Genomic DNA, 22860 nt, shown 5'->3' on the forward strand with positions numbered 1-22860 from the left:
GGATTCTCCTGTAGGCCAATCAGGTTGCGGATTCACTTCCACCTGGAGTTGGATTGGGTGGCTCCTGTGGACCAATCAGACTGCTGCATTATGGATCCTATTGTTCTAGGACCAATCAGACTGCTTCAATTTGGATCCTATTCAACTCAGTACATAACAAGAACATAGCCATTGTGGCTAGCATCCTCCATGAATTGATCCAGTCATCTTTTAAACCATCCAGGTTGCTAGCCATCACTGCTTCCTGCAAGAGTGAGTTCCATAGTTCAAATATATGCTGCATGCAGGACTTTATTCCCTTTGCTCTGAATATTCCAGCCTTCAGCTTCATTGGATGTGGACGACTTCTAGCAACGTGAGGGAGAAATAACTTTTCTCTATCCACTGTCTCCAATCTTATGCACCGTTTTAAAAAGCTTCTATCATGTTGCTTGTTGCTTGCCTTTTCTCTAAGCTAAGAAGTCCCAGATGCTGCGACCTTTGCTCATAGGGTGGAACATTTGAGGCTTGCGAAAGAACGTTTTTCTGACAGAATGTGTCCTTCCCCAGCAACTAACATTCGCCAGCTGAATGCCCCCCCCCCAAAAAAATTGCTCCAGGTCAGCAGGCCTTTCCTTTAAACTCATTTTTAAATTGATGGTTGATAATGGAACTACACACATTCAATCTGTATAATGCATGTATTTGTGTGTCTACGCGCACCTACACAAAAACTCCTGTACCTCTTTAATTAAAGCTGACATTTGTGAGGGCTAATTGTTAATTGCCCAGCATGTGGCTATCATCAAACTAATTGCTGTTTATTTATGACATGTTTCCCATCTTTGATTTAAAACTCGGCAGGGAAAAAGGCGGTCTTTTGTGGCAAATCACTTCCCATGAGGCAAGTGATTTGAAACAATAATTACAGTCCCCAAAATGTGGAGGTTGTTGTTGCTGGCGGTGGAAATCAGATGTGAAAATATTTGTTCATTGTATGTAGGCTGTAAAACATCCTCTCCCCCACCCCCTCTCAATTAACCTAGCAGTTCTTCTGCTCAAATCTTGTTTGATCTTCCTTTAATTCCAGTTTTGGGTGGGGGCAGGGAAGTCATAAAACTAGTAAAGACACATTTGTCTTTGATTTGTATCATTCCCCATCCTGAAGGTTCAAGGCAGATTGTAAATTACATATTTTGTAACACGTTGAAATGATCACCTTTGTCCTGTTCCTGTAGAAATAGAAAACAACACACACACACAGAGAGAGAGAGAGAGGAGTTCCCCCCAGATTTTCAATGCGCTTTATGTTTACTTTCAGAGATCATGGGTCTTCATGGTATTGTGACAGATCATTCTGGAGACCTGCTGTTCAGATGGTCTGCAAGATGGAAATAATATGGCAGTAGTCTCACCTTGACAGATGACTCCAGCCCCCAAACCTCAAAATTCACTTTGCAGTCCTCCGTGATCATAGAGAGCCATCTGGAGACTCCTAGACATACTAAAGGTCAGTAGGTGTTTAAATTTAAGAACATAAGATGCACCTCCTGGATCAGGCCAGTGGCATCCTGTTTTCACGGCAGCCAACCAGATACACTAGTGGGAAACTTGCAAGCAGGAACTGAGCTGAACAGCACTCCAGCCTCCTGTGGTTTCCAGCAACTGGTATTGAGAAGCATGACTGCCTCTGCCCATAAAGGCAGAGCATAGCCATTGTGGCTAGCAGCCACAGGTATCCCTCTCCTCCATGAATTTGTCCAATCCTCTTTTAACGCCATCCAAGTGGGTGGCCATCCTTGTCCCCTGCAGGACTAGGTTCCATAGCTGAACTATGTGCTGCCTGACACTGGAGCCAACTCCAGGGGGCCATGGGTGCTTTGGCACCCACAATAATATATTTGTGGGGCTGTGCCCCCCCCAAGTCAACAGGCAACATTGAAGCCCTTCATTGTGGGCACCCACAATCTTTGGTGCAAGATGGCACCTATGCTGCCTGAAGAAGTCTTTAATTTCTAGCTGATGGACCTGATACCAAAAGGCATCCAGGATACAGCTAAAGGCTGGGGAACCTGTGGCCCTCCAGATGTTGCTGGACTACAACTCCCATCATCCCCTGACCTTTGGCCATGGTGGCTGGGGTGGGGCTGTAGTCCGAAACATCCAGAGGGTTGAGGAAGACTGCACTGAGCTAGACTGTTGGTCTGTCTCAGGGCTGCAAAACCTGCGGTCCTTCAGAAGTTGCTGGACTACAACTACAAACCCCATCATCCACTGACTTGGGCCATGCTGGGTGGGGTTGTCCAGCAATGTCTGGAGGGACCACACATCCACCCACCCACCCACCCCGCCTCAACTGAGCAAGCGGCTAATTGCCATCAATCCTGAGCCTACGTCCAGTTTCACTGAATGTCTAGTATCTGGGTCAAAGTAAGTGGGAAAGAGGGGGAAATGCCCCTTCCCTAATTGGGGGTGGGGTGGCGGGTCAGTGGAGCTTTGCTTTATTGGCTTTTATTACTCCATCCTTCTTCAACCCGGTGCCCTCCAGATGTTGCTGCACTACAACTCCCGTCACCCCAGTTCCAGTCCAACCCCATCTTGTGGCACCCTAGTTAAGCTAGGTCGAGTTGTCCTCTTTAGCATCCTGCACGTCTCATGGTGATGCATTTTGAAAGAATTCAACCACACGAAAAATTTAAACAGTAAGTTCTTTCGCTGTGCTCTTTATCTGTCACAAATTTCCGATGTCGACGCTTCCGGACCACTCTCGGGGCTGCAAACCTGTATCTACTTGAGGGAAGGCGCCCCCATTGAAACCAACGAAGCCTGCCTGAGCTCGGGCTGAAACGCGCGTCTGCTTGGCGAGCTGACGAATTTGCAAAGTTTGAGGGGCCCGTTCCATACTTACCGGGAAGTAACCCCCCTTTAAAAATAAAATAAAAACCAGCGGTGTTTTATCCCCGCGCATGGAAACCCAGTCTCGCAGCCCCCGATCCTGCATGCGCGCGCACAATTACTCAAGCAGGCGCCCAGGATCGCCCCTTTCAGCTCTTTGGGGTTCCCGGGGAGATGGCAGACGCTCCTGGCGCGCATCTCCGAGGGACTCTGGGCTAGTCCGTTTCCCGGCGCGGCGTCTTCCTCGGGAGCCGCGCGAAGTGAAAGTGACCAGCCCTTCGAGGGGGCGGTGCCAGCGGTGGGTGTGAAAGTGACCCGAGCCTGCTGAATGGTGCCGGGAGGGAGAGAGGCGGGGGAGGGCGCAGCTGACTCTCCTCGCGGAGTAGGGGGGGGGCTCCTCCGTTTGGTGAGGAAGGAGACGTGGGGGGGGGGGGAGAAGAATTGGGGACCTTCTGGGCGAGGACAGGCGGGCGCAGGCTCCACTTGGGCTGAGACTGAGAGCGAGAAGAAGGAGCCGCGGGAGCCGCGGGAGGGGGGACCTTTCCCGGGGTGGCTGCGGCTCCCCGAAGGAGCGATGTCCCCTCCGGGCCGCGCTCCTGCTCCTCCTGCTGCTGCTGTCGCTGCTGCGAGTGGCGGCGCCGTGGTCCCGCGTCCCCCGGGGCCGGCCCCCCATGGGATGTAGCCGCGGCGGGCTTCTCCGGGCGCACGTCGGGGGGCTGCTGGGTGCGCGCGCCCCTCCCCGCGCCCCGCTGCTGCTCACCATGCTGCTGCTCTTCAGCTACTTCTTCTACTGCCTCACCAGCTCCTGCGAGTCCCTCCGTCCGGGGGGAGCGGGCCTGATCCGACAAGCGCAGCCGCACGACGAAGGGAACCCCCCGCACAAGCTCCTCTTGTTGCTCCCGGGACTGGCCGGGGACGCAGCCGCCGCCGGGGAGGACGAGGAGTCGGCGGCCGGAGGATCGAGGCTGGAAGAGGAGGACAACGACGGGGGGGACGGCCGGATCGGGAGCCCCTCGGCCGGAGGAGCCTTGCCCGTGGCCAACGGCTTTGGGAGTAAAAAGTTTCCGCAGGCCATCATCGTGGGCGTCAAGAAAGGCGGCACCCGTGCGCTGCTGGAGTTCCTGCGCATCCACCCGGACGTCCGAGCCGTCGGGGCCGAGCCGCATTTCTTCGACAGGTGCTACGAGAAAGGGCTGCTTTGGTACAGGTAAGGCAGGTGCCTCCGTCTGCACCTAATCCTTTCCCACGGTTTTAGGGGGCGTCCGACACGTGCGTCCACAAGCACACATGAGGGTGCCAACTTGAATAAAATATTGGGGGCCCCAGATATGTCCCGCCCCATGTTTTATTTGGGGTGAGCGGCGAAGAGACCTCGGTCCCTAGGAGTTGGCTCCTATCGACACACCCACACCCACACCCCAAGGGTGTCTCTTGGAGTCCCAGCACAGGCAGGCAGGCACATGTCCCTAAGCAGAGTCCGTTGCATTTCGTTTTTCTATCTATATTTGAAGTCCTCTCTTTGCTACGACCAGATCTGGGGTGAGATGAAACAGACATTTTAAAGCAGCCCATTGTCGGGGGGGGGGGGGGTTTGGAATAGATTGGCCTGAGTAACAGGATGGTCAGTCTCGCACCCTCTCAACCTCCCTCCTGAAATCAGAGAGCATGGAACCACAGAGTCAGGCCATCTAGCTCAGAACTGTCTGCACTGACTGGCAGCAGTTGACCATCGAGGGGCTCCAGGGAGGGAATGAACCGGAAGCTATCTGTTGCGGGTCAATCTTGAGTTCTATCACTGAGCTACAGCCCTCCCCCCCCCAAAGGTCAGAAATGAATCTGAGCTTGCTAGGCAGGCATCAGCATTGGCACACAGGAAGCTGCCATTCACTGAGTCAGAAAGTTGGTCCATCTAGCTCAATATTGCCCACACTAGCAGGCAGCAGTTCTCCAATGTTTCAGACTGAATTTTTTTTCCTAGCTCTACATGGAGGGTTTAAACCCGGGACCTTCTGCAAGCAAAGCAGATGCTCTCCCACTGAGCTACAGGTCTTCCCTTTATCCATATAAAAAGCTCTATTATTTCAGAACAGTGCATCAGTGTATTAATTAACCCGAAGTAATAGTCAATCCTATTTCTGAGCTAGAAATGGCTACTTGGGGTTGATATTTCCTCTTTGCCAATAAGAATCATGGCTTGAACGGACGGGGAATTTTGCCCCCAATTAACTAGATTGGAACACAAACTATTGATCTAACTTTAACCTTTTAAAAAAAACTTGCTTAAATCTCTGAGCTTTTGGGATGTGAGGAGAGGCAGAAACTAAAAATAAATAAATACGGGATGTCCTTTTTTTGATCATTTGCTCCCTACCGTCACACAGAGCTTCCCCTGTTCAGCACACAAACTTATAAGTGGAAAGCAACCTCAAACAGACCCGAAGCGTTGTATAACGATGGAGGTAAATTTTGGATCAACGTATTGGAGCTGGCGAACTGCTGGTACAATATGTATGTTAATCCAAATTAAAACACAGCTGTTGTCCCCTCCCTCTAGGAATTCCGATAAATCCTTTCCATATTAGGGCTGTCTTTCCCGGATGGTGTACTCATCAAAATATTTCCCAAATGTTTGGGTCGCCATTGTCTCCAGAGTTTCCTTAAAAGCGTCTTCTTGTTCCGCGTAGTCAGTGCACACAGGCCACAAATTTAACAGCCAACTGCACACTCCAAATTACGTGAGCAAGCCTCTTGTTTTTTACACCGGATGAACTCTCCGGTCTTTCTCCCTTCATGTTACCATCTCCCCACCTTTGTGCCTCTTTTATGAAACTTTCCATTATGGGATAAGGTATGAAAGACACTCTTAACTTTCCAAGTGGAAGGCTGTCTTCGTTTGAAGTCAATGGCGGAGACTCTGCCTTTATGGACTTCAAAGGGGTCTAGATTTCACAAAGACCAAGGTAACAAAAGCTGACCGACTATTGAAAATGCTTTTTTAAAAAAATCCCCAAAGCGATTTATCAGGGTTCAGGTGCTTCCCTTTCATGCAGGACTCCTGTGGGCTGGAAGGCAAATCGCAAACTTTAAAACAAATGAGCTGGGGGTTTTTCCGTGTCCTTAGACCAGGGTGCCTGCCCAGCTCCCAAATGTTCAAATGTCTCTTTTGAATACGATGCAGAAAGTTTCTGTACTAGCTGATATTTCCCCCCTCAAACCGCAGTGAGACTGACATCACAAGCCCATCAAGGTTCCCCAGCTGACACTCTTTCTTCACCCCTCCTTCCTTTCTTCTCCTTCCTTTCTTCTTGTCTTTCCTCTTTCCCCCACTTTAAATTTTTGCATCTTTTGGGACTTTTGAGCAAAGCCTCCAGTGGCAGTAACAGCATAGGAAACCACAGTTTAAGCTGAGTTTGGTGTCCTTCCTATCTCGAGAAAGACCATCACAATTAAGCAAATCTTCAAGATCTTTGGAGACCGGAGACTAACAAAGCATCCTTTTTGGGAGACACAAGGATAGGACCTCCATGCTAGAATGAGCCTGATTAAAGTGTATCTAATTTTTCCCATCCTTCCTTTGCACCCTCACTTTGTATATGTCTCTGGGGATAATAGGGTTTCCTGCCCGCATTGCTTCCTCTTCACAGCCACTAAGATAGGCACAGAAACAGCCCATCTCCCAAGCAGAAAGTGAGTTCATGTGTGCAAAGAGGGCATCAGCTGCTTTCTGCATCCTCTGTGGTTAATGGCACTCTGACATGAGTCTTGCCAATGTACAATGACCATGATCCACTTTAAAATCTTCCAGCACAAGTCCCATTGATAAGGATTTCAAAAAAAATGGCATGCAAGAACGCATTAGTGGAATCACACAGTTCCTGCATCAAGTGGGGCATTTGCAAGAGAATGCCAAGAGAAGTGACTTGTTTCTGTTATTTGGTATCCATTTGGTTCTCTGTTTTTTCCAGCTGAGCTCCTTTCCTGTTGGGGTCGTGATGGGATCCTGGAGTTCATCTGGCTTTTTGGCAGGCTTGTGTTTTCAGAAACACAGATTAAAAATAAAAAATTAATTGCTGGGAGTTCTGTGTGTATGTGTTTAGCTTAGCTTTATTTATTTGTGTATATGTCCTGACCTATGTATTCCATGGATGCTTGGAAGGGCAATGTTACACAACAAAGCAGGTCTCTGCCCCAAAGAGTCTACAATCTAAAGGCCAGCAGTTGGGGGAGTGGGGAACAGTATGAAGGGGCAGATTTGGAAAGGGAAGCAAATATGAGCCTATAAAGTTATGCTTCATTTTGGTTGGTGTGAGGGCTATGGGACTGCTACTCCTGCCAGGCTGTTGGGAAGAAGCAATAATGATGCAGAAGCAGTTATCCTTGGGCGCTGCCACCTCTGCTTTAGCTTTGGAGTAGATGGCGAACACCCTAATCTTTTGGGAGCATCCGCTGCACAAACCCCCAGAAAAGGACAATTGCATGCCCTTTCCTTTCAACAGAACACTGGGAGGCAACAATCTCGTTTGACTTTGCAGAAGGCCCTTGCAAAAAAAAAACAACCCTGGGTAATTCTGGGTTGAAATGCAGGTTTAACTGTTTGCAGCTTTTTAATGTGTGTGTGTGTGTGCGTTGGTAATCGTAAATGTTAGTTTTTTTGAAAAGTGTCACTTATTATTTTTATTTATTAAATTTCTATACCGCCCTATACCTTTAGATCCCAGGGCGGTTCACAACATAAAACGCACAAGTCCATTTTGCCGGAGGTGCGAGATTTGCCTAAGTTACTGTGGACTAAAGACGTAGTCCTCATATTGTGTATTTGAAAGCAAGTTCCCTGGGACTCAACAGGTTGTGCCTCCTAGCAAACACGCAACAGATCTTGCTGCAAGACATCTGGAGGGCGTGTAATGGAAAATTAACAAGATCTAAACTCTTCTCCTAAAAAAATTCTGACAACTAACCTTTGTAAAAAAACAAAACAAAAAACCCCTTCCCCACACGCAGTTCCCCCTGGTTTTGGTAAGCGTAACTATTATGTCATACTTGTGCATCTTATCAAGTGACATGAATGTGCATAAGTTTTTCAAATTTATAAGAATTAATATAATTAGTGTCTGCATATGTTTGAACGGGTGCTCCAGTACACATGGGGGGTGTATTACTGGTTTTCATTTCTTATGTATGAACCCTCAGTCTTTTAAAATATTTTTTAAAAGGATTGCAAAACTTGATATTTTCTAGCACCTGAAAACGTTAGTACAAGCCAAGAGATGGGCATTTTTCAAAATCTGAGTTGGGTCCCTTATGCAATTAAATTGCGATGAGGTGGAATTGATCCGGGAGATATAACGCTCTAATAGCACAAATGAACTCTCTTTAGGCAGCCCAGCTCTGAGAATGTCTGGCTACTGTTCATATGCTTAATATTAAACCTTCATCTCTTGGCCAGCTGGGTAAATGTCTGGAGCAGATTTATCTCTTCTTAGAAGTCAATTATTGTATCCGGTACATTATCTTAGAGGGGGCAGGGAATGGGGCAAAAAGCAAAGACCTTAAAATGGCTACCTTTTTAAGTGTCTGAACCCATTTTCTTCCCACCCAGTCTCCTCTGGAGCAAATCAGAGTAATGGGTCTGATCCATGTAAAGGCAATCGTTGACTAAATCCCGTGGGAAACAAGAGGTCTCATTTAAATTAGCTGTTAACTCAATCCCATTATTCCCAATCAAATATGCAGCAGCTAGACCCCCAAATTTACTCCAAGTAAGCCCCACTCATTTCAGTTGCCAGCTTAGCATGCACGGCATGTAAGCCTTTAGCTGGCTGGTTCATGGCCAATATTTTTTTAATTGTACATATTCCTAAAACGAGGGTTTTAGTGTGATGACAGCTTACCCTATGTTTTACAAATGGGTGGTGGTCTAATATCTTCTGCAGGAATTGTTATTTTGAACATCTGTGGCTTTGTTGAGAAACTCTAACTTGGAAGTCAATTGAACCATTGAGTTAAAGACACTTTCTGCACTACTCAGATTTTGCTTCTAAAAGTATTGCTGCAGTTTTCAAGGAAGTATAACTTGCATGCTTCTCTCTCTCTGTGTGTGTGTGTGTTCTAATGGATGGAACAAAAAAATATTATGGTAATCTCTAATCTCACTCCTTAGATTTGTGCCTACCTGTAATGCTACAGGGACAAGTCTGATTAAAACAAAAACACAAATGGCGAGGTAAATGTAATGGGCTTGGCTCATAATGATAATAGCATTTAATTAAAACCGCAGCATCATTTTAGTGCCTATGGGGCTATCCTAAGGTAAATGTTAAGAATGAGTATAAACCATTTGCTTGGCTTCTGGGTTGGCCTTATATTTTCATGGGCTATTGTCCATTGGGCCTAGCTGCACCTAGATCAATTAGACATGTAAGGTGGAGGTGGTGGTTGTGATGCAGCCAGCTGTGAACAGTTGCATTATTTTTGATGCACAATGCGGAGGGTCGAAAGGTAACAAACATTACCTACTTTTAAGGCTCCAGTCCTGTGTGTTCTGGGTATATGCCCTTTTTGAAACCAGTGGTCTTAGGACTGAGTAAGCATGCATAGAACTGTGCTGAAAATCTGGCTGGTTTCATCAGGGAAAAGTTTAAGCGAAGACACGCTCAAATCTCTTGTTGAAATTGCTGAAAACTTCGGTTGGATTGAAATGTGTAGAAAGCAACCCCTTTAAAAAATAATAATAATAAGCAAAAATAGCCTTCCACATGATTGTGCTTACTGAACTCCTGTTGTTTCACCCTTCTTCTTCCCTTCCTTTTTGGCAGAGAGAAAACAACATGTTTCTTAATTGGGGTGTATTTGAGATCACATATGATTGCAGGTGCTATTTAAATTTGGGGTGTGCGTGTGTATGTATTGGGTGAAAGAACAAACGTTGAGCTCCTCTTTTTTGCTCCTGGGAATCTTTCGCAGCAGTGTCAACATTTCTGAAATAGTTGACTAAGCCAAGAAACCCCAAACCGGTGCCAATAGCTTTTAATTGCCAACATCTTGGGGCCCCGAGGCACCTGTGGAATTGTTCATCATCTTAAGTACATTTTTGTTTCTTCAAAAAAAGCGGGGAAATATGTCGAGCAACAAACTCCCTCTTTGCAATATAACCCTCTTTGTATTTTCTCATGCAGTGTTAATCCCAGTTGGAGTTTGGTGGCTCCGACTCTTAGATTTCGTATATCTTTGGCTTATGATTGGCACCTGGCATCCTTTCAAGCAGAAGTTATTTCAGTCGGTGAATATATAAAACCAACAAAAGCAAAATAGGAGCATCTCTTTTTTTTCTTCTGCGGACATGTTTTCGATTCCCGTTTCCCTGCCCTACCTCTACGGGAACTTGTGCTCTTTGTTAAATAACAAAAGAAACGGGTGGTTTAGAAAGCCAGAAGTAACTCTTCAGGTTGCGAAACCCTTTAACTCTTTAATGTAGAGGCAGGGGAAGAAGGAAGCTGGCTTTCAGGCGAAGGGCCATAGAGCATCTGCTTTGCATGCGGAAGGTCTCAGTCTCTCAAGATAGGGCTGGAAAGGGCCCTTGTCTGAAACCCCAGAAAACAGCTGCCCGTCAGTGTAGGTCATACTGAGCTTGGTGGACCAGTGGTTTGACTCTATATAAAGCAGCATCAAGGAAGGACAGCAACTTGATGGAGAGCACATGGTTTGATTCATCCCTGGTATCTGCAGGTATGGCAGGAAATGTTGCCTGCCTGAAATCCTGCAGAGCTGGGGCCAGTCCATTCATAGGCAATATTGAGCCAGATAGACTATAAGGCAGCCTCTCATGTTCTTTTGCTTTCAATGCGGTAACAGGAATAACATAACTTAAGATTTTTTTACAAGAGAGTTATTATTATTATCTCATTTCAAACTGCAATTAAAGCAATTAACGCAGCCCCAGTCAGAACCCCCACAGCACATCGCAGGGGAGAAAGGAAACTCAATTCTTTAGAATTGTTTTCCAGGGTGAAGATGTGTGTCTCTCCAGCAGCTTTGAAAAGATGGTGCCAGGAGCATCTCTGTGTGAAGGGAGTTTCTTGGGGCCATCACCAAGAAGGCACTCTCAAGAACCCAAAACATCTGGAGGGCAGCAGGCTGGGTAAAGGCTGGTGTAGGTGATCAATAATTGTGTTTTAAAAATGGGTAGGGGTATAGTTGTTTGCCACTTGTACCCAGTTGAACAGGATGAAGCATATCTATCTATCACCTATCTATCTATCTATCTATCTATCTATCTATCTATCATCTAAACTCACCTTCAACATAGGATTAAACTTGACCTTTGTGAAGTCTGATTTTTCTTTAACAAACATGCTTCTGCAGGCAAAGCGCTGAGCTTTAGCCATTGGTTCGTCTAGCTCTGTATAAAGAACCTCAGAAGATCCTGTTGGATCAGACCATTGGCCCATCTAGTCCAGCATCCTCTATTCATAGCTGCCAACCAATAAAGTGGCATCACTTTGCCACCCTTGATAATTGAAAGAGCTTTCTCTAGTCCCGAGCTGCCATTTGATAAGTGAAGCAGCAGTGCATTGTGGGACCATGATAAGAGTCTTCAGCTGCCACGCCCTGAACTAATCAATGATTGCTTTGTCTCCTTTGGCAAGGGCAAGGGACTCCCACCCAGGGGTGTGAACACTTGGATTTGGGCCAATGCATAGATTTCTATAGATACCAAGTCTTGGTATGCGCCGTTGAAATGTCATCAGCATTTAAGTTTTGCTCTTTGTACGCCATTGTCTGACGGTTGCCAGGATGTTTCTTTAGCAAACATATTAGGGCAACATTGCAAGGAAAGAGAACCAACTATCTTTAAACACACAAAATATCCGCAGAGGCTAGCCTTGGAGGCAATTGATGGAGGCTTGCCTCTTCCACGATGAGCATGAAAACTTTTCCAAGGGTTACCTTTTCTCACTCTCTTTCGCTGATAAACACGACATTGGCATTCCATAATTGTTTTTCTTTTGTTTGAGTTTGGTGGCCACTATCCTGGACATGTCCGTTTTATTTTAGAATCAACAAGTCCCATTTAAATCTGCTTAAGACCCTGCTGTTTGAATGAATATCTATTCATCTTGCACGGTGACACCACCTGGAAGGAAGGCCTTTAAAAATGGCCTCAGCGCCTGAACCACTCATATGCTGAAGTCATCTTCAAATGTACTTTTGCAGATCTCCCCATCACCTGCGATGAGGCAGGTGGCATTTGGGAAAGGGCCTTCTGTGCTGTAGTACACAATTTATGAGTTTCTCTCCCTAGATAGACTTGCCTGGTGCTGACATTAGTGCTGGATTATTATTTAAAATCTGGTTTATTTGGGGTGGTTCATTGGCCCTGGTCTCCCTGCCTTCATCCCTACCATTCATCATCAAACCTTTATTGGCATCACTTACAAACATTCAGAATAAATAGGCCAATGCGATCTCGTTGCCATTTCAACAGTACAGTCATTTGCCAAAGGGAAGAAGAGGCGAGCAATCTATTTCACCTCTGTGGAACTCCAGCAAGGGCGGGGTCCTGTAGTTTCTTTGGCAGCAGAAAATCAAATACAGGAACTTGGCTACTGTCTTGGTGAGCTCCTGGTCTCTCCCCTGTAATAAGAAGCGTATAACCGCTGTCTCTGGTTTCCATGTTGAGATACATAGGTGGTCTAAGAATTGTTGGCGGAGATCATATATTTTACTATTAAGGGCCATGTGAGCTAGAGTTTCCACCAGGTGGGCATCACATGGGCAGAACCTATCTCCTTCTGCCATACCCGCAAACCTACCCCAAAGGAGGTTAGAAGGATTACAATTGAACCTAACCAGTGAAAAAGAGGAGGAGGAGTTTGGATTTGATATCCTGCTTTATCACTACCCTAAGGAGTCTCAAAGCAGCTAACATTCTCCTTTCCCTTCCTCCCCCATAACAAACACTCTGTGAGGTGAGTGGGGCTGAGAGACTTCAAAGAAGTGTGACTAGCCCAAGGTCACCCAGCAGCTGCATGTGGAGGAGCAGGGAATCGAACCCGGTTCACCAGATTACAAGTCCACCGCTCTTAACCACTACACCACACTGGCTCTCTTAGCCTACTACCTACCATTCTTTCTACCTACCATTGGCCCTAGGATATGAAAAATATTAAATGCAGGGCATGCCTGATTTCAGAGATATAGAGGTTTGGTTGTGTTTGACACTTCTATGTGAAGAAGAGCCATGTGTGGTCTAAAAGTCTGCATAATCCTTTCCCAGCAGAACATAGCCCATTGCAAACTATCTTCTCACCTGTGTGTGTATTTATTTTGTTTCGCAGAATAACTGTTTAAATATATGATGCATACTGATGTGACCCTTAAGTTGATTCTCTGCTGGTGAAGAAATGAACACGTTCTCTCTCGAAACTCTTTCTCCAGCTTTCCTGGTATATGAAGTATCATAGTTTGCTTCTGTCCTTGGAGCCTTGGAGAACTTGTTTGTTTGTTTTGCAATTCCAAAGGAGGAGCGTGTTTTGCTTGTCTTTCCCTGCATGTCAGAGTTTGAACATCATTACTCTGCAGAATGTTTCCTCTGCTATCATAAGGCATAAACAAACAGCAGACAAGCCTTAACCTGTGCCATTTACCAGAAGCAGTTGCTCTCTCTAAAGCAAATCCAAAATTTGGATTTCTGTCTCAGGTGAAGCGTATGTAGGATTTCTGGGTAGGTCTGAAGAATTTTGTAAGATTTAGCAAAAAAAAAATATTTTTTAAAAATTAAGTGGTTATTTGCATACCAACTTCATAATGAAGTCAGGAGTGAGCAGTGATGTAGCCAAATGTGTGACTGCAGGTGGTGCCCATTTACTTAGGATACTGAAACCCAAAATGGACCAGCAAAATCTCTCCGAACTGAGCACACCGGCAGGAAAGTAGCAGATGAGAATTAATGTAACTGCAAACTGTCACACACTCAGAAAAATGAACCCTAACTTTTAGGGATGGGGGAGAAATTAAATTCAGTTTGCATTTTATGTTTAACCTACCTGATTCACACTTTTCAAAGCAATACTTAAACCGACACACAGCCATCCTTTGAAATTTGCACTTCTCCGAATTTTGCAATTCACCGGCAAAGTCATGTGTACAAAAATGCATATACTATTGTAAAGTGTGCATGAAAACCTCCATATAATAGGGGGAAATGATGCACAAAAGTGCATTATATGCAGGAAAATTGGTTTGCAAACATGTGTATTTTAGACAAAAATGCACTGAAAAATGGGTATATTGGGAGAAATTTGTGCTAAAATGTCGATGAATTTGCAAACTGATGTGGAAATGTGGAGAATGTAACACTGGGAAAGTGAGAAAATTAAACTAACAGATTCACCCATCCCTATTCTGCATATTCACCAACAGTATCGGGTGTGCCTGGGGAAAAGATATCGGGATTGTAGTAGCTGGCTCTCCCAAAAAGTCAGTTCTTTGTGCAGTGGGAGGGATGAGGGGGAAAGCAACAAAACCATTAAGGCAGGGGGTTATAAATAAAACCTGGTGGTGTTGGGGGGGGTGAACACAAAAAAACCCACCCTGATGGGAGTTGTAGTCTAAAACATCTGGAGGGCATCTGGTTGGCCAAGGCTGATCTATTGTGTAGCTGAGTTTGGAATCCCATGTGCGTTACTAGTGGCTCTGACTCAAAAAGGATATTTCAGAGCTAAGGGGGAAAGTGCAGAAAAGGGCAACCAAAATGATTAATGGGCTGGAACAGCTTCTGATGAGGGAAGGCTCAGCTAGCCTTGCCAAAGTTGGTGCGCCACCAGATGCTGCTGAACTACATCTCCCACAATCCCTGGCCGCTGGCCGTGCCGGCTGGGGCTGATGGGAGCTGTAGTCCAGCAGCATCTGGAAGACACCAGGGTTTTAGTTTTGGGGCAGGGATGGGAACGTGATAGGGTGTTTTTTTTTAATAAATGTATGCTATGAGTGGATCATGTGCATAGAGAAAGCTCATTCTTCATCATGCCCAGTTCAGTTCTCCCTGCTAAAGAACATAAGAACCTGCTTGACACCAACTCAGATCATTGGTTCATCTAGCTCAGTATTGTCTGCACTGGCTGGCAGTTGCTTTCCAAGATTTCAGGCAGGAGTCTCTCCCAGCCCTACCTGGAGATGGCAGGGATTGAACCTGGGACCTTCTGCATGCAAGGGTGATGCTGTGCCACTGAGCTACGGCATTTCCCCAAAGGAAGCACACATAGGGAAACTTGTGGAACGCACAGCCACAAGGTGGCATTGATTCCCACTTGTGTTAGAATGTGAATTTGTATCTCAATGGCTCTGGGTCAGGATAGTGTGTTAGAACCTCCATGTACCTTGCACACCAGCAAGAACTGGTATTCAGTGTACCTCTGAATACCAGTTCCTGCTGGTGTGCAATGCAGAAGAGTTGCTTGGTGTTTTTATGCCCTGCCTGTTTATCACTTCCTTGGAAGCATCTCAGTGGCTACTGTTGGAAGCAGGATATGATCCAGCAGGGCTCTTTCCAGAGGCTCCCTGAGGTGACTGCCTGAGGCCGATCAGCAATTCCCCGACCCCCCCCCCCCGCCATCAATCAAGGTGCACAGTTGCCCTGAACGTGAGAGGAATTGACTATAAAGTGTTTTATTGGTTGCATTTATATCTCACCTTCCCCTCCGCAACCAAGGTCAAGATGGGGTCTGTGGTTCTCCCCCTCTGCCATTAATCCCTACCACAACCCTGTGAGGTAGGCTAGGCTGAGAGGTCGTGACTGGCCCAAGGTGACCCAGCGCGCTTCATAACTGAGTGGGGATTACTGCCACAGAGTAATCACAGAGTCATGGGGGGGGGGGGAGCCAGGATTTTTGTTGGGGGGAAAAGCAGGCCTTTTGTTATGGGGGCAGAACCAACGTGATTGGTCAGTTAGTTAAGTATTTCTATTGTCTTACTTGATATGGGTGGCAGCTGCGACCATGCTAGTACCCACTGATAGTTTTTTCTTCCATGAATTTGTCTAGTCCAGTGGTCAGCAAACTTTTTCAGCAGGGGGCCGATCCACTGTCCCTCAGACCTTGTGGGGGGGTGGGCTATATTTTGGAGGGGAAAAATGAACGAATTCCTATGCCCCACAAATAACACAGAGATGCATTTTAAATAAAAGGGCACATTCTACTCATGTAAAAACACGCTGATTCCCAGACCATCCGCGGGCCAGATTTAGAAGACAATTGGGCCAGATCCAGCCCCCGGGCCTTAGTCTGCCTACCCATGGTCCAGTCCTCTTTTAAAGCCATCCAAGTGGGTGGCCTTTGCTTCCTCCTGTGGGAGCGAGTTCCAGAGTTGAATTAGACATTGCATGAAGAAGTGCTGTCTCTTATGGAAGTCTATAAGTTGTAGTGTTATGGGAAAGGGAGAGGGGAGAGACGACTTCTGTCTATCCACTTCTCCAGGTTTCTGAAAAGCTGGGTCCATTTTCTCAGTGGGCTGATTGATTTTCCTACGGGTGTGAAAGGATCTGGTCCTCTTGGCTGCAAGGACAGCACAATTATCCAAACCCTGAAAGGTAGAAGAGGCACCTATTCATGTTCTGCTGCTTGGCTGATTCCTCTTCCCCCATCATCGCTTTCCCTCAAAACCTGGAGGCTTTATAAGTTAAGAGATGTCAGGAGAGCAAGAGTCGCCGCTAATGGTGTTAGCTGCAGGCAAATGGGAAACTCTTCCTGAAACATTTGTTCCGTATGTATGTGTGTGTGTGTGTGCATGCACATGCGTTTAAATCATTATTTAAAAATAATAATTATGCCACATTTGCTCGGAGAAGGAAGTGGGCGACTTGGCGGAAGTTGGGCTGGGCCAGGGAGGCAGAAAAAGTTAATTGGAGAGGCGGCTTAAAAGCTTATGACTGACCTTTTGTCAAATGGGGAGGTGGGGGAGAGGGGGAGAGAACTTTTTTTTCCAGTGTATTAAGCCTGGGTGGGGATTGAGAAGTTGGCTAATGAAAGGCTTGGTTTAATACCAGGATTTAAGCTCCTAAATGGCTTTTGAAAGCACTCTGGGAGTCTGTTTCTGCGTGGAGAGCCCATCAGCAGTAGGTTGCGGTTGTCTGTTTCTTCCCCACCCACCTCCATTTCTGCCCCCCCCCAAACTGGAGGCCTCTCTCCAAATTTGAAACCAATTCGTTAAAGCCATCTTTGAAAGCGAGGTCACACTGGGGAGCCATCTCGTGTTCTCTTTCTATCTCCTCCTTCGCAAAGAATTTTAGAGACCCGATGGAAAGCGTAGCCGTTTGCTTTTTGAGCTAAATGGGAGAGTTTGAGCTAAAAGAGATCAGAATGGCCTTGCTGGATGAGAGAATGTGCCCACCTGCCTAGAGTTAGGAAGGCCATGTCTGCATTACTCCAAAAGCGGACACAGGTTTGCATGAAATCCGCAGCTCGGAAACCAGCTGTTTATACTTGACTGCTTCTTTATTGCCACCTAATCTTCTTTTGCTCTCCTTTGGATACAAAATGTTTGTATATAATGGATGTTTATGTAATTGGGATTTTTAATGGGAAGTATGCCCCAATAACTTGGAGGTGGAGCGGACATTCAAAAATTTCCTTGAAAATGGACGTGGGTGGCGCTGTGGGTTAAACCACAGAGCCTAGGACTTGCCGATCAGAAGGTCGGCGGTTCGAATCCCCGCGCGGACGGGGTGAGCTCCCGTTGCTCGGTCCCTGCTCCTGCCAACCTAGCCGTTCGAAAGCACGTCAAAGTGTGAGTAGATAAATAGGTACCGCTCTGGCGGGAAGGTAAATGGCGTTTCCGTGTGCTGCTCTGGTTCGCCAGAAGCGGCTTAGTCATGCTGGCCACATAACCTGGAAGCTGTACGCCGGCTCCTTCGGCCTATAGAGCAAGATGAGCGCCGCAACCCCAGAGTCGGCCACGACTGGACATAATGGTCAGGGGTCCTTTACCTTTTTATGCCCCAATATCTTGGAGGTGGGGCGGACATTCTAAAATTTCCTTGAAAAGGCTTATATTGAACCCACTTCCATTCTAATTTTAGAGTTCAACTCCAGGACAAACTGAACCCTGCATTTCTGCCAAAACTCTTGAACCCCCACGGTTTCAACAGCGAGGGACGAAGGGGTTGGCTTGTGTCAAAAAGTTGTGGCTTTTATCAGAAAAGCTTTAGGGACAGCCCTTAAACTTTCCCTGGCATCCCCCCTCCCCCCAAAAGAGCTGCAACTGTTCTACCAGAGCAAATTGATTACAAGCAAGAGGAGAATTACGTTAATATACTTGCTTGTCACTTGGGCCGTATTAGTAATCTCTTCTCATTAATCTGCGGAGAATACGGAGGTGACCTTGTTAAGCATCCTTGCAGATGGGGGAAGTCTGACCCGGCTGCTATTGATTTACTACCGTGAGACCCATAAATGCCCTCTTGGTGCACCCTGCATTCCAGCCGCAGCAGGAGCATCTACAGCTATTTTGGGGGAAGAGTCAGGTCCTGACATGCCTCACTTTGTGCTTGATGTGTGCAATTCAGACATCCCTTTTTGCACTTGCAGGCTTTTTCTGCAACATTCAAACAGAGAAAAGAAAGTCCTTACTCATGCAGAGCAAAGATCAACTGTGGAACTCTCTTCCACAGGAGGCAGTGATGGCCATCAACTTAGTGGTTTTTTAAAAAACTATCAAAATAAGTTTATTGTACTAGCCAAAGGCCACAACAATTCCATGCAATCACAATCAATTTAAAATATGACATCTGCAAATAAACACAGTGAACATAAAATGCAATGTATCCAATAACAAGGATGCCTCCATGTCTACACTGAGTTTTAATTTAGTGCTCTGCCCCTTACAGTTTACAGCTATTTTATCCAGTTCCTGCTTCCTTTTCTTTTTTCTTTTCTTTTCTTTCTTGCCTCCAGTGCAAAAGGGCCCACCTTATGTGTCACTGAAGCCTCTCACTTGTGGAGAACCTGCTATTCTGTACAAACAGGGGTTTCAGAAAGCTCCTCCTAGGATCTGCATGTAGGGGGACAAGTTAACATATAATGTGAAATACCTTCCACCTGGCCTTGTCAACAAATACACAGCCTGCAACTTAGATGGCTTTTAAAGAGGAGTGGAAAATTCATGGAGAAGGCTTTCCATAGGGTCAGCCGGCCCATGAGGCAGACAGAAGCAGCCGCCTCGGGTGGCGGAATCCCATGGGGTTTGTGTTGTGCTGGGGTCATGCAGCAGCAGCTTCCAATGATATATTGGTAAGTGAGACTTGCAGGGGGCAGTGGCAGCAGTGGTACCATCCTGTTTCTCCTTAGGCGGTGAAATGGGGCAGGCCATCCCTGGCTATCTATCCATGGCTACTAGCTATGATGGCTATGTTCTGCCTCCATAGTCAGAGGCAGTAATGTGTCTGAATACCAATTGGTGGAAACCACAGGAAGGAAGGGTACTCTTGTGTCCAGGTTCTGCTTGAGGGTATCTTACAGGCATCTGGTTGGCCACTTTGAGAACAGGGTGCTGGGCCAGATGAACCACTGGCCTGATCCAGCAGGCTTTTCCTGTGTTTTACAATAGGCCCTGATGAGTGATATACTTGCTTCTCACTGGGCCAATGCTTGGCACTTGGGAGAGATGGGGTGGTTGAAAGCCAGCATGTACCCTCTTCCCTCTGGTTGATCACCACCATCTTCTGAAGCTGTCTGATGCCAAGTCAGACCATTGGCTCATGTAGCTCAGTATGGTCTACACTGCCTGGCTGCAGATTTCCAGGGTTTCAGACAGGTAGTCTTTTTCCAGCCCTAACTGGAAGTGCTGGGGATTGAACCTTGGAACTTCTGTATGCTGTGCAGTTGCCCTACATAGCCTAAAAATAAAGTAAGATTCTAGTCCTCATGATTCTGAATAAGGGCAGAACTAAGTGACTGTAGAACACAGCAAGCTGCCTTGCACCAGCTCAGGCTACTGGTCTGTTTAAGTCACTGCTGTTTATACTGACAATTCAGTATTGACTACTCTGACCTTCTGCATGCATAGCAGCTGCTCTATACCACTGAGCTACAGCCCCTGCCTGGCATATAAAATGATGGCAAACCTGCCTTTGAGTGTGAGGAGCTTTCTTTGGGAGTCCATCTCCCTTCCTTTCCCACTATGAAGCCTTATAGTCTAACTCTCTATTACCTCCCTCCCCAAAATGGAAATGTCTTGGGGAATGAAGGCGCCTGGGAGGGCTGGATTTAAAGCCACGGCCAAATGCTTTGCCGCTGAGCTCTTTTTGCAAGCTGAATTAGCCTTTCGTGCTGAGAACACAGCGCCTCTTCCAGCAAACTGCCAACGTTTGGGCTTTGAGCTAGAAGATGCTCCTGGGAAGTGAGGAAACAAGGAGAAAGCAGAACCCTCTTTCCCAATCAGGTGCTTTCCAGATGTTTTTGGACTGTGGCGCCCATCAAGCCCAGCCAGCTGTGGTCTACAACATCTGGTGGGCAAGACTCAAGTCTAGAGATCCTGATTCGTAGCCAGGCCCAGAGTTTTGAGTGATGGATGCAGAAAATTGGCATGGCTTCTTGTTCCATTAATTCCCAGTGGGATTTTCCCACAATGTGGCTTGGCTGGCTTTAAAAGAGGATTGGAGAAACTCATGGAGGAAGAGAAGGCTATCAATGGCTACTAGTTTGATGACTATCTTCTGCCCCCACAGCTAGAGGCAGCAGTGCTTCTGAATACCAATTGCTGGGAACTACAGAAGGGGAGAGAGTCCTCTTCTTCTCAGGTCCTGCTTGTGGGTTTCCCAATGGGACATCTGTTTGGCCCCTATGACAACAGGATGCTAGACTAGATGGGCCATTGACCTGATCCAGCAAGCCTCTCCTTATGTGATGCAGGTTCCTCCCTTTTTTTCCTACTGAGGAGAACTTCCTGAAGGTGTGGAATCCAACTAGTCAATTCTGTGTGGCTCTCAGCCACCCTTGGTGATGCCCCACACTTGGTGATGCTCCTCCAAGCTCCTCGCCAGCCTCAGTCCTCAGCCAAGTCGCTTCTTAGATTGCAAGAGAGGAAGGGGAATAATATCTGCCGGATGGATCTGTAAGCATCCCCGTCTCATTGCCAAAGGGGACCCTTCTGCATTTAATTTGCACTGTAATTCTGAGTGACAAGTTGTCTTGGGTGACGTCCAGACAGAGTGAACATCGATAGCCCTGGAAATGAAATGAACCCCCCAATTACCGTCTCTCAAGGAGCAGGGTGGGGCCAGCCATCGGGGGGTATGATGAGGGCTCAATAAACGGCATTGATCCGAGCGTTGACGAGGCGTTCTCTGGGGTGTGTCAGCGTACGAACCCCCTCATTACTTACACTTGTCAATAGATCCTGGCTCAGATGCAGGAATTGGCAACCGATTGACTCCCATGCCAATAGGACCACTGAGCTTCCTCTTTCTCTTTCTCTGTGTGGCTGCTTCACAAGAAATGGCACACTCCACAGTTATCGATAGACAAGCAAGCCCTTTTGCCTCCGAGAGACCTCCTACCTCTTCCTGAAGTGACAGCTACTCCCTGGTTCAGATTTCTACTCAGCTCCATCATTTGGCTTCCCTTGAAATCTCCTGGTGCTTTGTCAGAGGAAAGCACTAGAGCATCACAGTTTGGGCAATCGAGCTGAAGAAGCTTGACTTAGAATCATGGAACTGTGGTGTTGGAAGGGGCTCAAGGATCATCTAGTCCAACCCCAGCTTCTGATAGGTCACTTCCAAGGATCAGTGTTTTAAATGTCAACTCTCACTGCCATGCTGGATGGGGCTGATGGGCGTAGTGTGATGACTTTAAAAGAGGATGAGATAAATGCACGGAGAATGAGGCTTTCAGTGACTACTAGCAAGGACGGCTCTGTTTTGTGTCCACTGAGAGAAGCAATATGCCTCTGAATAATAGTTGATGGGAATCACGGGTCAGCAGAGAGCACTTGTGCTGAGGTCCTGCTTGTGGGTTTTCCATGGGGGTATCTGCTTGGCCACTGTGAGAATAGGATGGTGGACTAGACAGGCCACTGGACTGATCCAAAAGCCAGGCTCTTCTTACAGTCAAACATTCTTACGTTCTGAAACATGGCCATGCTGGCTGGGGCTGATGGGAGTTGTAGTCCAAAACACCTGGAGGGCACCAGGTTGGCAAAGGGCAGGGCTTTTTTCCAGCCGGAACTCCCTGGAGCTCAGTTCTGGCACCTCTCAAGTGGGCGCCATTTCCATTATAAGGGAACAAGGGAGGCGTTTGTATTGAGTTCCGGCACCTCTTTTTCTTGAAAAATAAGACGCAAAGGGTAGATGATTTGGTCACCAAAACCTAGCACAGCTTGTGCTCTCTGCAAGTCATTGGGGTTGATGAGCACATCCACCAACCATTTCTCTCAGCGCAAAATGGAGAGGGCTAAATTTGGCATGTTGACAGGTTGGTGGGCCGATCAAAGGAGAGGCATTTTCTGCATGTTGGGGTTATGCAAGCTGTTGACATCCCAATCCCCGGAGGGCGGCGTGTGAGTTGGTTACAGCTCAGCGAGAGGGAGGGAGGGAGGGAGGGAGGGAGTGCAGCTGGTTTGGTTCTTGTGAACACCTTGGGGAACAATCAAGTAGGGACCTATCCCGGCTGCGCCTCTTGTGCAAGTGTGCCAATGCGGCGAGATTGCCCATTGGCCTGACCCAACATTGGGCTTTTGATCTTGAACCAAGCAGGGAAAGAGAAGCATAGCAGAGGCGGAGGCTGGTGGAGCTGCTCCCCTCCATTAAAGACCTGGGACAGAGAAATTACGAAGCCAGTTCGCTGTTCCGTATTATTATTAGATTTATTACCCACCCCTCAACAGATGGTCCCAGGTTACAGCAATATAAAATGCAGCATTAAAAACACTTTACAACATATGTAGCCTCTTTGCTCTGCTTTTGTGACATTGGAGATACAGTGGTACCTCGGGTTA

At 46.9% G+C, this 22860-nt stretch overlaps 1 protein-coding gene across 1 annotated transcript in view; it reads left to right on the plus strand.

The window, feature by feature from the left end:
* Nucleotides 1–3310: 3310 nt before the first annotated feature.
* Nucleotides 3311–22860, plus strand: part of LOC308463277 (heparan sulfate glucosamine 3-O-sulfotransferase 6-like) — a 72751-nt gene continuing 53201 nt past the window's right edge. The window contains exon 1 of the mRNA XM_080981526.1: nucleotides 3311–4081. Coding sequence (XP_080837652.1) covers nucleotides 3546–4081 — 536 coding nt within the window. The 5' untranslated portion in view covers nucleotides 3311–3545. The remainder of the gene's footprint in view (nucleotides 4082–22860) is intronic.

Source organism: Podarcis pityusensis (genome assembly GCF_964106645.2).
Source record: "Podarcis pityusensis genome assembly, chromosome: 14".
Taxonomy (NCBI): Eukaryota; Metazoa; Chordata; class Lepidosauria; order Squamata; family Lacertidae; genus Podarcis; species Podarcis pityusensis.